Source organism: Coregonus clupeaformis, chromosome 7, assembly GCF_020615455.1.
Source record: "Coregonus clupeaformis isolate EN_2021a chromosome 7, ASM2061545v1, whole genome shotgun sequence".
Taxonomy (NCBI): domain Eukaryota; kingdom Metazoa; phylum Chordata; class Actinopteri; order Salmoniformes; family Salmonidae; genus Coregonus; species Coregonus clupeaformis.
Window position 1 is genome coordinate 40,292,243 of NC_059198.1, and position 13,940 is coordinate 40,306,182.

Here is a 13,940-nt window from a genome sequence, read left to right on the forward strand (position 1 = left end):
TATTGAGCTACAGTTCATATAAGGAAATCAGTCAATTGAAATATATTCATTAGGTCCTAATCTATGGATTTCACATCACTGGGAATACAGAACAGCATCTGTTGTTCACAGAAAAAAAGGTAGGGGTATGGGTCAGAAGACCAGTCAGTATCTGGTTTGACCACCATTTGCCTCTTGCAGCGCGACATCTCCTTCGCATAGAGTTGATCAGGCTGTTGATTGTGGCCTGTGGAATGTTGTCCCACACCTCCTCAATGGCTGTACGAAGTTGCTGGATATTTTCGGGAACTGGAACACGCTGTCATACACGTCGATCCAGAGCATCCTAAACATGCTCAATGGGTGACATGTCTGGTGAGTATGCAGGCCATGGAAGAACTGGGACATTTTCAGCTTTGTTTCAGAACATTTAATTATCTGGAAACAGCTCTGGTGGATATTCCTGCAGTCAGCATGACAATTGCACGCACCCTCAAAACTTGAGACTGTGGCATTGTGTTGTGTGACAAAACTTCACATTTTAGAGTGGCCTTTTGTCCCCAGCACAAGGTGCACCTGTGTAATGATCATGCTGTTTAATCAGCATCTTGATTTGCCACACCTGTCAAGTGGATGGATTATCTTGGCAAAGGATAAATGCTCACTAACAGGGATGTAAAAAAAAAAAATGGTGCACAAAATTTGAGATAAATAAGCTTTTTGTGCAAATGGAAAATTTCTGGGATCTTTTATTTCAGCTCATGAAACATGGGACCCACACTTTACATGTTGCATTTATATTTTTGTTCAGTATTTAGTGGACAGCAACAAATGCTTTCAAAAAGAGCTCCATGTCTATTTCTATGGGCACAAGCACTGTTCATGACACAAACTGTTCACACCCCTCTTCTTGGTGGAGAGACATTTTTGCAAGTTTAAAACTTATTTCCTTCAGTTCTAAACATTTTGCCATGTCTAATGTGTATTCATGTGATATGAGTGACTCAAACATTACAACAAAATCTACGGGCTAAAAAACTTTAGCTGACATGGGCAAACTGATCTGGACATTTCTGACAAGTTACAAATCGCTCTCTAAGGTATGCAATGACTGACATAACAAGAGGAAAACTGATGATGCACTACCCAATTTCAAAATTGCACCTTGTGCATTCTACTATTACAACTTTCAAGAGTAAGTTGAAAGCCGGACTGAGTTCCTTCAAAAAATAAAAAATAATTGGGAACCACTGCACTAGAGTATAGCAACACCCATACACCGAGTATGAATACTTTTTAATGTGGAACTTGACAATTAATGCTGTTCACCTGTTAGTTTACAAACTTATTTTTGCTCAACTTCTCCTCGTCCGTCCCGTGGTGTCTCTTTTTGCTACTTCTAGATTTGCGCTACATTGACATAACAATGGGTGAGAAATGACACAAGGCAAGCAAAACATCAACAATCACAAAATATTCAAGCTAAAACATTTCCTGTATCCCTTTTCTCCCATCTGATTCCTTGTCCTTGGCAGAGATATTGTTGTTTAAGTCAATGTCACTGCCAATAAAGAAAACCTCATCATCACCAACATACTGTATCTTACTCTCTGTTTACATTGAAGTTAAACTTTACTTTTGGTGTGAATAATTTCAGCATTAGAAGAAAAACATACTTCTTTCCAGAAGGTGGTGATGCATCCTGTGAGAGAAAGACAGAGAAACCTCATGAATAAACATTATCTACAATTTTCTGCTAATACAGGGATATGCAATAATTGGGCCTGTGTATATCATGCCTACACTGTTGGTCTCCACATCTACATGGCCGCTCCCCAAGGCAGCTTTTAAATTCCCCGAACTGATAAAGGAAAGACGGAAGAAGTCTCACACTCACAAATAAACCCACAAATGCATTGTTAAAACAAGATAAAATCATATGATTGCTAAGCTGGAAGCATTGCCTAATTGAGGCAATTTATATAAGGTGACCATTGACTTACATAATGAAACAGAACACACTGGACAATTATACTACACCCTTCATTGTGAATGAAGACATGTAAATTGGAGATTGTAATTAAGGTTGCTTTCACATAAACCCTGTATGTAAATGTTTCTGAATAGACTCATCTGTCCATGCTCACCTTGTGATCTTCGGCTCCTGCAGAGGTTTACAAGGGTATTAAGAACTGGAGTGATTCGCCTATGAAATCAAATAACCATCAGATGTGTGTGTGTGTGTGTGTGTGTATGCATAAGTGAAGTGACTGGTCCATGTTACCTTGTGCTTCCCCTCCGTTTCCTCTTGCTTGTCCTTTTTCCCCATTCTTACTCCTCTTCCTGCGTTGGACCATTGGGAAGTGTGACTTTTCACAATAATAAATAAAATACAAAATAAAATAACATGTATTGGTCACACACACATGGTTAGCAGATGTTTTTGCGAGTGTAGCGAAATGCTTGTGCTTCTAGTTCCGACAGTGCAGTAATATCTAGCAAGTAATATCTAACCGTTCCACAACAAATATCTAGTACACACAAATCTAAGTAAAGGAATGGAATAAGAATATATAAATATATGGATGAGCAATGTCATTGTCAGAGCAGCATAGGCTAAGATGCAATAGATAGTATATATATATATATATATATATATATATATATATATATATGAGATGGGTAATGCAAGATATGTAAACATTATTACGATAGTATAGAATACAGTATATACATATGAGACAAGTAATGCAAGATATGTAAACATTATTAAAGTGGCATTATTAAAGTGACTAGTGTTCCATTTATTAAAGTGGCCAGTGATTTTCAAGTCTGTATGTAGGCAGCAGCGCCTCTGTGCTAGTGATGGCTGTTTAACAGTCTGATGGCCTTGAGATAGAAGCTGTTTTTCAGTCTCTCGGTCCCAGCTTTGATGCACCTGTACTGACCTCGCCTTCTGGATGATAGCGGGGTGAACAGGCAGTGGCTCGGGTGGTAGTTGTCCTTGATTATCTTTTTGGCCTTCCTGTGACATCGGGAGCTGTAGGTGTCCTGGAGGGCAGGTAGTTTGCCCCCGGTGATGCGTTGTGCAGACCACACCACCCTCTGGAGAGCCCTGCAGTTGTGGGCGGTGCAGTTGCCGTACCAGGTGGTGATACAGCTCGCCAGGATGCTCTCAATTGGGCATCTGTAAAAGTTTGTGAGGGTTTTAGGTGACAGGCCAAATTTCTTCAGCCTCCTGAGGTTGAAGAGACGCTGTTTCACCTTCTTCCCACACTGTCTGTGTGTGTGGACCATTTCAGTTTGTAATAATCCTACCTAATGGATAAGCAATATTCTACTAACTTGTCATTGAGATAGATAAGCACCATGACACATCACCAAAGTTACACCTATCAGATATTGGATCATATTACCCTGCCCCAACCCCAGGATGAAAACCTGAGCATATCTGACCCATGACCAGTGGTAAAGCCGGGGCAAATTCAGGACACGCCTGTCTGTAGGGCACCCATACCTCTTGGATTATGATGCTGTTCTTTTCCTGCTGGATGTTTTGGCTCCACCATGCCCTTCATTGTCTTCCAGTTTCATCACTCAGTTTTGACTGTACAAATTTAGATGTAGCGTTGACAATTAGTCAATTACAAGTATTGTTTTGTTCGTGATATTATGTTTCAATTCAGACCATTATCAACACAAACGATGTCGAATTACGTACGGATGGTTCTTTGTAGATCAATAAAAATACAAAATTAATCACCCTTTGACTGACTGATGGAGAGATCGAAATTCGCTGTATACACGTTTTAATAAGATTGTCAAAATAGTTATGTTTCGGTAGAAAAACATTATCCAACATATCAGAAAGCATTTGCACGCTTTACCTGTAAACAGAGTTGTCCTGTTCTCAATCGCGTCCATTACGCTACTCTTGATGTAGCCGATTAAACTCAACTCCACGATTTACAAACACACACCTGACAGTAGCAACATAAATCTACTGCGCATGCTTGAACACCAAGGGTCAACAACAAATCAGCGCCTCAACCCCAAAAAATAAATGATAGGCATAAAAATCCAATACACAGTGTCTGTGTAAGACTTGCTTAGATATAAAATAATTGACCATGGGCAGCAAATAGATCTTCAAATGACTGAATATGCCTATAATAGCATACCCTTGATGTACATACAAGTAGTAATAGTAGCATTGATTATCCACAGTGTACAAAACATTAAGAACACATTCCTAATTTACATTTTGCCCACAGAACAGCCTCAATTCGTCGGGGCATGGACTACAAGGTATCGAAAGGGTTCGACAGGAATGCTGGCCCATGTTGACTCCAATGCTTCCCAGAGTTCTTGATACACACAGGAAATTGTTGAGCTTCTTGACACAAACTGCTGCTTCTGGCACCTACTAGCATACCCCCTTCAAAGGCACTTAAATATTTTGTCTTGCCCATTCATCCTGAATGGCACACATACACAATCCATGTCTCAATTGTCTCAAGGCTTTAAAATCCGTCATCTACACTGATTGAAGTGGATTTAACAAGTGGCATCAATAAGGGATCATAGCTTTCACCTGGATAGTCTATGTCATGGAAAGTGCAGGGGCCTGTTGCACAAAACTAGGATAAGGGATTAAGCCAGGATATCTTGGTGATCCTGGCTCAATTGATCCGTAATCCGGTTTCACTAAAGATGGATAGGGGGCAGGAGGATATGTTATGGTATAAATTACCATGGAGATTTATTCTGTGGAGCTAGCCTGCTCCAGACCAGGCTAAATTCCAGGATCTATTTAATCTCATCCCTAATGTCAGTCAGCAGTCACCACAAATGGAAACCAATAGTTATTTCACTGCTCACTATACATTGTTATCACATATAACTAGACCCACTGTCATTATTTAAACGTTTGTGATCATTAATTTCAATGATTTTGGATAAAAAATGATTTTTAGATGATGTTGCTATCATTAGATAATTTACAGTTTCCCATAGACTATAAGGCTATATATAAAATGATAGAATATTAGGGCCACAGAGGGGAAAAAAACACAAGTCATAATATTGTAACCAGTTGTTTTAAAGGAGGACAGTTGTTAAAATGACAGATGTGGGGCATTTCGTGAAATTGTACTTCAGTATGGTTTCATAAACAAAGACATGCTGATGTGCCAGAATATTAAGTATCACATTGTCATAAGTATCAAAACTGTAAAAACAATATGTAGCTTTTCTGCAGAAAGAACCAGCCTCATAAATTTATGACTTTATCCTTTTTCTTCAGTGTGGCCCTAGTACTCTGTCATATAAACAAATACACATTCCATATGAATATAAAAACACAATGTGTAACATTATGTTCCTTTATTGAATAAGGACAAAACAAAGCAGGTAAACCATCAGCTCCTTTCGAAACTGAAGTCACAGTGACTCTACAAGATGGAAAGCACAGAATCCAAGCATATTATACAAAATGATACATACACATTCAAAGGTCTGTATATAACACACCCTGCATGTCTGCACACTAAAATAAATGCAGGACAAATCCATACACATCAACTGAACAGACAAATGAATGGATGCAGTAGCCTCCCTGCAGCCTTGTATTACACACAGTATACCGCACAAACATCATAAGAGGCCAAATTAGTAAAAAAACGAACCCAAAAAAACCCAAATTCCTCTGCCACCGCAGGACATATTTAACCAAAATTGAAAGCACACATACTAACTAAAATAATTCAACACATATTGGTCCCTCAGCAGCCGACCACTGTCGTCATCAGGGAAGATTGCCGGATTGTCCCAGTCCATGGCTGGTGGCACTCTGGGGGCCCTCTCCTTCCTCAGGCAGGCCACATTGTGGAGGACAGCACAAGCCACAGTAATATCACATGCCCTAACAGGGCTGACCCTTAATTTGTGAAGGCAGTGAAAGCGTGCCTTCAGGAGGCCAAAGGTCATTTCAACTCTGGCCCTGGTCCTGGCATGGGCATGGTTGTAGGCCTGCTGTGCTTCCTGGGGGTCTGTGAAAGGTGTCAGGAGAAAAGGCTGGCAGCCATACCCCTGTCTCCCAGCAACACACCAGAGAATTCACCTGTCAACACAAAATCTCATCATTACTACCTCATAAACACAGTGATATTCTTGACACAGCCATGATGGTTATAAATAGGGGTTGTGTGGCTTACCTTGTGATAGGCACTGATAGATTTCAGAGGCCCGAAAGATTCTGGAGTCATGGACTGAGCCAGGCCATTTTGCCACAACATTGCTGATCACACAGTCAGCATTGCAGACCATCTGAAATCATAAGATGAGGAATATTACACCAATCAATGCACATCACTGGCAATGCAGAGTGTTCGTCAATGGACAATATCAAAAAGTTATGTTCACCTGAACATTAATGCTGTGAAAGGATTTCCTATTCACAAAATCGGCCTCATGGGCACCTGAGGGGGCTTTTATCCTTATGTGTGTGCAGTCCACTGCACCAATGACATTGGGGAAACCTGTCACACAAAGTAATGAGTATCCTACTATGTGTTAACAGTTGTCCTGTAATTTGTAGATCCTCTTACCTGCAATCCTATAGAACTCCTCTTTGATGTCACAGAGTCTTCTGTGGCCAGGGAAGGAGATGAAGACATCTGCTAATGCTTTGATAGCCAGACACACACTCCTTATTGTGCGGCAAATTGTGGCCTTGTTCAGCTGTTCTGCATCCCCCACTGAGTACAGGAAGGCTCCACTAGCAAAAAAGCGCAAGGCCACACAAACCATTTGCTCCACACTCAGTGCATGGCTCCGTGCAGTGCGGTGCTTAATCCTGGGACCCAGTAGTCTGCATAGATACCTGATGCCATCTGCAGAAAACCTGTATCTTTCATATAGATGGTCATCAGGGAAGGCCAGTGGGTCCAACCGGTCCCTGAAGACCCTTTCTCGCCTGAAGGCTCTCCTCAGCACAAGTGCTTCTTCATCCACCACATCTCGCACGAATGGGCATGCCATTGTCAGAGCAGAAAGGAACACACAATTTTGGGCCTTCATATAGGCTAGTGGCCACACCTGGTGCTGGGGGGGTGGGCAAAAGAGGGCGATGCCTTATAACGATGACTTGGTTGTACTGATTGCTGGGAAAATAAAAAAAACCTTAGAAAGATGCCACCGTCCTGTGTGCTCACAATAAGAGCTCATATGTCATGGCTCACTTGACTTTACGAGAATATACCTAATTTTTATTTTGAGCTGTGTCATCTTCTTGGAGCTGGGGGAGGAAAGAAAAATAATGATTAATACATTTGTGTTACAGTTAGCATACAGTGTACATTGAAGGCATATCTCACCTCCCTCTCAAGTTTTTTTATTTCAAGGTCCAGTTTCCTAATTGTCCTCTTTTTTATTTCGGACTCCAGTGCAAGATTTTCCATCTTTTTCTTCTTGTACTGAATGTCTATGTCTGCCAGTTCTATTTGGCGCCGGAGGTGGTTGCCATACAACTTTCTGATAGCTTGTGAGCTCTGTGAACACAATACAATTAGCGCAGCTGGAATTTGGCAGGATGTGGTGTCCTTTTATTAATACGCACTATGTTGCCAGGCTGGTTTTCCCACTGTATAGCATCTGGGTCCTGTAAAAGAAATTAGATTTTTTGATTTTGATGAGGACTCCTCACCATTGTAGAGTAAATAGTACTTTCACAGTCTTAACATGATACCTCATGCCTTCTGGAATCCAGAGAGATGGTCTCCTCCTCATCATCGTCTCCATCATGTGCTGTTGCTGCTGCACTGGGGCCTTCACCCTATCACATTTAATCGGATTCATATTGAAGCTAGTAGACAAGACATGCCAGGCCTACAGTATGCCTTTGATGGAGTACTCACTGGATCAGCATCGTCTGGTGCTTGTGCTGGTGGCTCTAACAGGAACACAGTGCTGCCAGACACTGCAAGGCAATAGGTAAACCAAAGTCAGACAGTCCAAATTGATTCAATATGAATGTGGTTGTATCCCATGTAGAGATGGAAGGACATACCTTGAATGAAGCGGGTGGCATCTTGGGAGGAACCTATGCTCGTCTCTTTCCCCCCAGGGATCCCCTCTAAGACGGGCCTGCCTTTATTTAGCTCCAAGGCCATGTCCTCTGCTGGGGTAAGGTCAGCCTTTGGTGACCCACCACCCGTGCCTTGTCTGTGGGTATTCTTTTTCACTGCTAAAACAGTACAGACAATGTGTGAGCAGGCACCTTCTGGGTACAATATATGCTTGTGCTTTGTTAAATATTAGTCAGGGACCATACCATTCTGCAGAATGTTCTTGTATTTGATTTTGACCTGCTGCCATGTCCGTTTTGGCCCGTTCATGTTTAATCTACACACACACACACACACACACACACACACACACACACACACATTTAATGGAGTCACACTGCAAAAAATTACTTGGTATTTTTGTCTTGTTTTCAGTAAAAATATCAAAAAATTTATCATAGCTTTATACAGTGTGATGGAGTTACTTTACACAATTTCACTCATATCTGCTGTGCATTTCAATTAAAAATTTAACCGTTTCATAATTACAGTACAACTGCATTTTTGGAGATGTGAATTAAATATTTGAATTGTAATTGTGATGTTTCAGCGGAGCGGTGAGTGTGTAATTGTGCACTACTTACGCATTCAGGCGGTCTGCAATACTTTGCCACGCTTTTTCTCTTTGCTTTATCACTGTGGCGGTGTTGCCTTTCTTCTTAATTATATATTTTACCTCCTCGTATGCCTCCATGAGGATTTGTGCTTCCGACGGGGAAAAGTACGCGGCTCTAGTTGCCATGGTAAATCAGTTAATCTGTGATCTGTGGCGGGGTCTATTTGAGTGAGCCGTGAGCGCGCACCTATCCAGGATTGGTTTCACCTGGCTTAATGAATCCGTGTCTGCTCATCCTGGCTTGGTCTTTGTGCAACCAATTAAGCCTGGACGCACATGTTTTGGCTTCATTGAGCTCAGCTGAGTCATTTATCCCGGATGTCTTAATTCTACTTTTGTGCAACAGGCCCCAGGTGTTCATAATGTTTTGTATACTCAGTGTATAATAATAATAATAAATCATGCCATTCAGCAGACACTTTTATCCAAAGCAACTTACAGCCAACTTATTGGCTGGTCCCGGGAATCGAACCCACAACCCTGGCAGTGCAAACGCTCCACCAACTGAGACTGTATGCTTGCATGTCAATCCAGTCTGCGCAAATTATAGCTACAATGTATTTCCCAAAAAAATGCAAAGATATGATTTGTTGGCAGTTGAGGGTAGCATTTTTATTAAAGCAACACATATTTTGATGTGCTAAATGTACATGTCAATTACACTAAGAGTTGTGTGTGTGTAATGCAATGGAATATTTAACAGTCAAACATGTCGTGGTTTGTAACCATTCTTTTTCATACATTTTACAAATCAAACATTTTATTTCCAGTTTTCATTATAAAACCAGTACTGTATAACAGCACTAATATATTGACAACCAAAACCGGGTAGAGGCAGTAGTCAGAGCATTTTTGTCCATAAGGCTGCCATAAAATTTACACAAACACATTTGGTATGATCATTCCTACCAAAACAAAATATTTTAACCATTTACAATATAATCAAGAAAATGATGATGTCATACCACAGAACAGTGCGAGAAAACCTAAATCACGTGAAATAAGTCTAGAAATATACGAACGCATTCAAATCCTATCTTACTTCACTATGTCCTCGAGAAAAATTCGCAACATAAAATCTAGCTAATTATTGGAGTATTTAGGCCTCCCTAAAGAAAATACAAAATGAAACATCATCAAAAAACTCAGATTGTTCTCATATTATCCATGACAAGTGAGGTACAAATGTTGTGTGCTATGAGCACGCTATGGACTCCAGTTGTTGCTCGGCCTCAGCGGCCATGGCTGCTGCCTGCAGCTGTTCAGTCTCGGTCTGCAGGGCGCTGGGCGGCATCTGCTTCCTCTCGCTGTGCATGTTGTTCTCATGTCTCTTTAGATCCGAGGCTTTGGCAAAGGCCTTGGTGCATGAGCCGCAGACGAATGGCTTCTCGCCCCTGTGGCGCCTCTCGTGGTCCTTCAGGTGGGACTTGTGCTTGAAGGCCTTGTCGCACATCTGGCAGCCGAAGGGACGCTCGTTACTGTGGACTCGCTCATGCTTCTTAAGGTCGGGCGCTCGGATGAAGGACTTGCCACACACATCGCAACGGTAGGGCTTGAAGCCCGTGTGGATCTTCAGGTGCTCCTTTAGGTGGGCCTGTGTAGTGAAGGCTTTGCTGCAGATCTCACAGATGAACGGACGTTCAGCCGAGTGCAGCTTTTCGTGTTTCCTCAAACGGTTCTCGTCGATGAAGGTCTTTCCACAGATCTGGCAGGCGAGCTGTTCGCGGTGGCCGTAGAGGAGGTACTCGAACTTCATGTCCGTCGTGGCTGTGGACCACCCAGGGGGCTGCTCGTCCTTCACCTCGCCGATGCTGTCAGCGAACGTCAGCGTGGTGGTGGCGTGACCCGCCAGGTCTTTTGGCTCCGTGTCCATGGGCTCCACGTCCTGGTCGTAGCAGCTCACCTTGTGCACGTCCTCATTGGCCAGCTCTTTGAGAATGGCCTCCTGCACTCTCAACGCCGTGTTGGGCGATTTGTCCAAGTCATGATTAGCCGTCGGCTCTTCCACAAGGTCGTCAGTTGGAGTGTCGTCATGGTCACCTAGCACCTGCACGTCATTCTCCTGGCCCAATGTAGGGTCATCAGTAGGGAGAGCCATTTTGACAATATCATAGGGAAAGGGTTTGGCATTTTGGACATTATTTTCTTCAGTGGACATATCACGCTTCTGTGAACAGAGTTTGTCCAGAAATCGGATTCCGAGTATCTGGCCCGAAGACATCATCAAATTCACATCCTTTTTCTTCACAGAAATCTTGGCTGTGTACATGTAGTTCAATACCTCCTCGAAGATGTCTGAGCGGATGAAGTCGATTTCTATGACTGAGGAGTTGTCGACTTCATGCTTCTTGAACAGCTTTTTGAAGTAGTTGCTGCACGCCGCTAACACACAGCGGTGGGCCCTGAACTTCACATCTTCAACCACCACCGCGATGTCGCAGTGTTCACCCTCCAACCGTTGCTCATTTAGTATCTTCAGGAAGATGGCCTTGTGTTCATCATCCATGTACTTCACTGTCTCTGACATCTTCGACTGATATTCTGGAACAAATTAGAAATAATGCTGTTAGATGTCGGTTACACACTTCACTCTGAACCATTGGGAAATAGGCCTTCAGCAGTATACTCATAATATCCTAAAACAGTACCCACATTGGGAATCATTAGCCACTGCACTGTGTCATGGCCCGATATATGATGTTCCTCTGGGTGACACCATAATGGCTGTTGCGGGGCAGAATATTGGGCTGACTAAAAAGGCTATACTTTTTTTCAGCATTTATTATCATATCGACCTAATAAATGTAGTAATCTGTGTGCATGTCTGGGATAAGAGGGCATTACTGTGATAGTAACCTATGTATGCTATCATTTAGCAAGCTTTTAACATCCCCTCCTGACATGCATCAGATGACCAGAGGGAAATATTCTAGGCACATCGTACAATCATTTCATTGAATAGCGTTTTTTTTACTAAACAATATCAATCAAGGTTTGTGATGGATTAATGTTTGTTGGGTACATTTAATCTAGGCAGATACAATCGCATTACTTTGATTTGGATCAGTTTCAACCCAGAAAAAAACTAATTCTATAACGTTGCACATGATAAATTGGCCACATTATGCCTGTTTGCTTAATAGCAATACATATCATATGCGAGCTAGCTAACAACCTTGCATGCATACAGTAACGTTAAACATATTGGAACGCTTGCAAAATAGCGTTAGATATGGGAAGGGTAGCTAACTGGTTAACTAGCCTCAATGCTAACCTTTAGTTAGCTATTGTTTGCATCCATCTGGGCATCCATTCGTATTGAATTCAACAGAGCATGACTAGGATGTTTATCTTGGTTTTAGCACGGTCGTAAAATCGTAATTTATGTCGATGTAAACGACAACAACACTATCCGTCACATTCTGAACAGCAGGAGAGAGGGGTGGCTATCCGACTAGCTACAAGCACGCGAGGAAGCGCCTGTCACACTAGCACAGAAAAAGCCCGAGCAGCCATGAACACTCCTGAAATGACGAACTCGAGCTTTTGCTGAAACCGTGAGCGCGCAGTCATCTTGGTTAAACATTATGTAATATTTCGGAAACGGATCTGATTCGCTAAAAATCGGTTTCTTACCTGTAGTACAATATGTTGTCCCCTTGAGAAAGTCTCCGATTAATGTCAAGCAGTCAAACAAGAATAATACACTTTGTGTGTCGTTGGCCTGAGGACGAGCATAAGCGGAAGGACGCGCTGCGCCAGCACGGAACTGCAGAATTTGAGTGACTATGCGCGTAAGTACCATAGAGATAGATAGAGGACTCATCATGGATATAACCTGTTTTAGCATTGACCTTGCCATTGAGGGCTTCCACCACCATTTTAAAGTAGTCAACTGGGTGGGAATTTCTGAGTTGGGAGCAAGAAGAAAATTGACTACTTTAAAATGGAGCTGCCTATTGCTGTCACAGAGGGGCGTCATGCACATTATTATTATGCTTAATTATTATGCTTAATTCTATGTAAAAAATATATATACATTTTCCTTGATAGGTTATCTAGCAGTGCTGTAAAGCAACTTAGTAAAAATACTTTAAAGTAGTTTTTGGCGGTATCTGTACTTTACTTTACTATTTATATTTTTGACAACTTTTACTTTTACTCCACTACCTCTCTAAAGAACAGATGTACTTTTAACTCCCATACATTTTCCCTGACACCCAAAAGTACTCGTTACATTTTGAATGCTCAGGCAGGACAGCAATATGGTCCAATTCACACAATACAACACATTGTCATCCCTACTGCCTCTGATCTGGCAGACGCACTAAACCACAATACTGCGTTTGTAAGTTACACTATATAGACAGTACCAGTCAAAAGTTTGGACACACCTACTCATTCAAAGGTTTTTCTTTATTTGTACTATTTTCTACACTGTAAAAATAATAGTGAAGACATCAAAACTATGAAATAACACATATGGAATCATGTAGTAACCAAAAAAGTGTTAAACAAATCAAAATATATTTTAGATTCTTCAAAGTAGCCACCCTTTGCCTTGATGACAGCTTTGCACACTCTTGGCATTCTCTCAACCAGCTTAATGAGGAATGGTTTTCCAACAGTCTTGAAGGAGTTCCCACATATGCTGAGCACTTGTTGGCTGCTTTTCCTTCACTCTGCGATCTGACTCATCCCCAACCATCTCAATTGGGTTGAGGTCGGGTGATTGTGGAGGCCAGGTCATCTGATGCCGCACTCTATCACTCTCCTTGGTCAAATAGCCCTTACACAGCCTGGAAGTGTGTTTTGGGTCATTGTCCTGTTGAAAAACAAATGATAGTCCCACTAAGGGCAAACCAGATGGGATGGCGTATCGCTGCAGAATGCTGTGGTAACCATGCTGGTTAAGTGTGCCTTGAATTCTAAATAAATCACCAACAGTGTCACCAGCAAAGCACTGCCACACCATCACACCTCCTCCTCCATGCTTCACGGTGGGAACCACACATGTGGAGATTATCTGTTCACCTACTCTGCGTCTCACAAAGACACGGAGGTTGGAACCAAAAATCTCAAATTTGGACTCATCAGACCAAAGGACAGATTTCCACCCATCTAATGTCCATTGCTCGTGTTTCTTGGCCCAAGCAAGTCTCTTCTTCTTATTGATGTCCTTTAGTAGTGGTTTCTTTGCAGCAATTCGACCATGAAGG

The 13,940-nt window shown here is 42.0% G+C and overlaps 1 protein-coding gene and 2 long non-coding RNA genes across 6 annotated transcripts; all 3 read right to left on the reverse strand.

The window, feature by feature from the left end:
• Positions 1 to 1,150: 1,150 nt before the first annotated feature.
• On the reverse strand, positions 1,151 to 2,968 carry LOC121570448. 3 transcript variants are annotated; one of them, XR_006001460.1, is made up of 5 exons: positions 2,928 to 2,968; positions 2,264 to 2,322; positions 2,127 to 2,185; positions 1,783 to 1,840; positions 1,151 to 1,681 (listed from the first exon to the last, which is right to left on the reverse strand). It is a non-coding gene; the product is annotated as an uncharacterized LOC121570448 (long non-coding RNA). The 3 variants fall into 3 exon arrangements; XR_006001458.1 differs by having other exon boundaries at positions 2,264 to 2,348; positions 2,928 to 2,960; XR_006001459.1 differs by lacking the exon at positions 1,783 to 1,840 and having other exon boundaries at positions 2,264 to 2,348; positions 2,928 to 2,960.
• Positions 2,969 to 3,126: 158 nt separating this feature from the next.
• LOC121570449 lies at positions 3,127 to 3,967 on the reverse strand. The gene is made up of 3 exons (XR_006001461.1): positions 3,867 to 3,967; positions 3,497 to 3,586; positions 3,127 to 3,166 (listed from the first exon to the last, which is right to left on the reverse strand). It is a non-coding gene; the product is annotated as an uncharacterized LOC121570449 (long non-coding RNA).
• A 5,350-nt stretch (positions 3,968 to 9,317) lies between these two features.
• LOC121570450 (zinc finger and BTB domain-containing protein 14) lies at positions 9,318 to 12,498 on the reverse strand. 2 transcript variants are annotated; one of them, XM_041881909.1, is made up of 2 exons: positions 12,358 to 12,498; positions 9,318 to 11,262 (listed from the first exon to the last, which is right to left on the reverse strand). In XM_041881909.1, exon 2 carries the CDS (start codon positions 11,246 to 11,248, stop codon positions 9,917 to 9,919), a length of 1,332 nt encoding a protein of 443 aa, XP_041737843.1. In that variant the 5' UTR covers positions 11,249 to 11,262; positions 12,358 to 12,498; the 3' UTR covers positions 9,318 to 9,916. The 2 variants fall into 2 exon arrangements, with proteins under 2 accessions (XP_041737843.1, XP_041737844.1); XM_041881910.2 differs by lacking the exon at positions 12,358 to 12,498 and adding an exon at positions 11,996 to 12,257.
• Positions 12,499 to 13,940: the final 1,442 nt, after the last annotated feature.

Bases quoted from the DNA above. Each gene is read 5' to 3' on its own strand.
- LOC121570450 (XM_041881909.1), bottom strand. From the start codon at position 11,248: ATGTCAGAGACAGTGAAGTACATGGATGATGAACACAAGGCCATCTTC.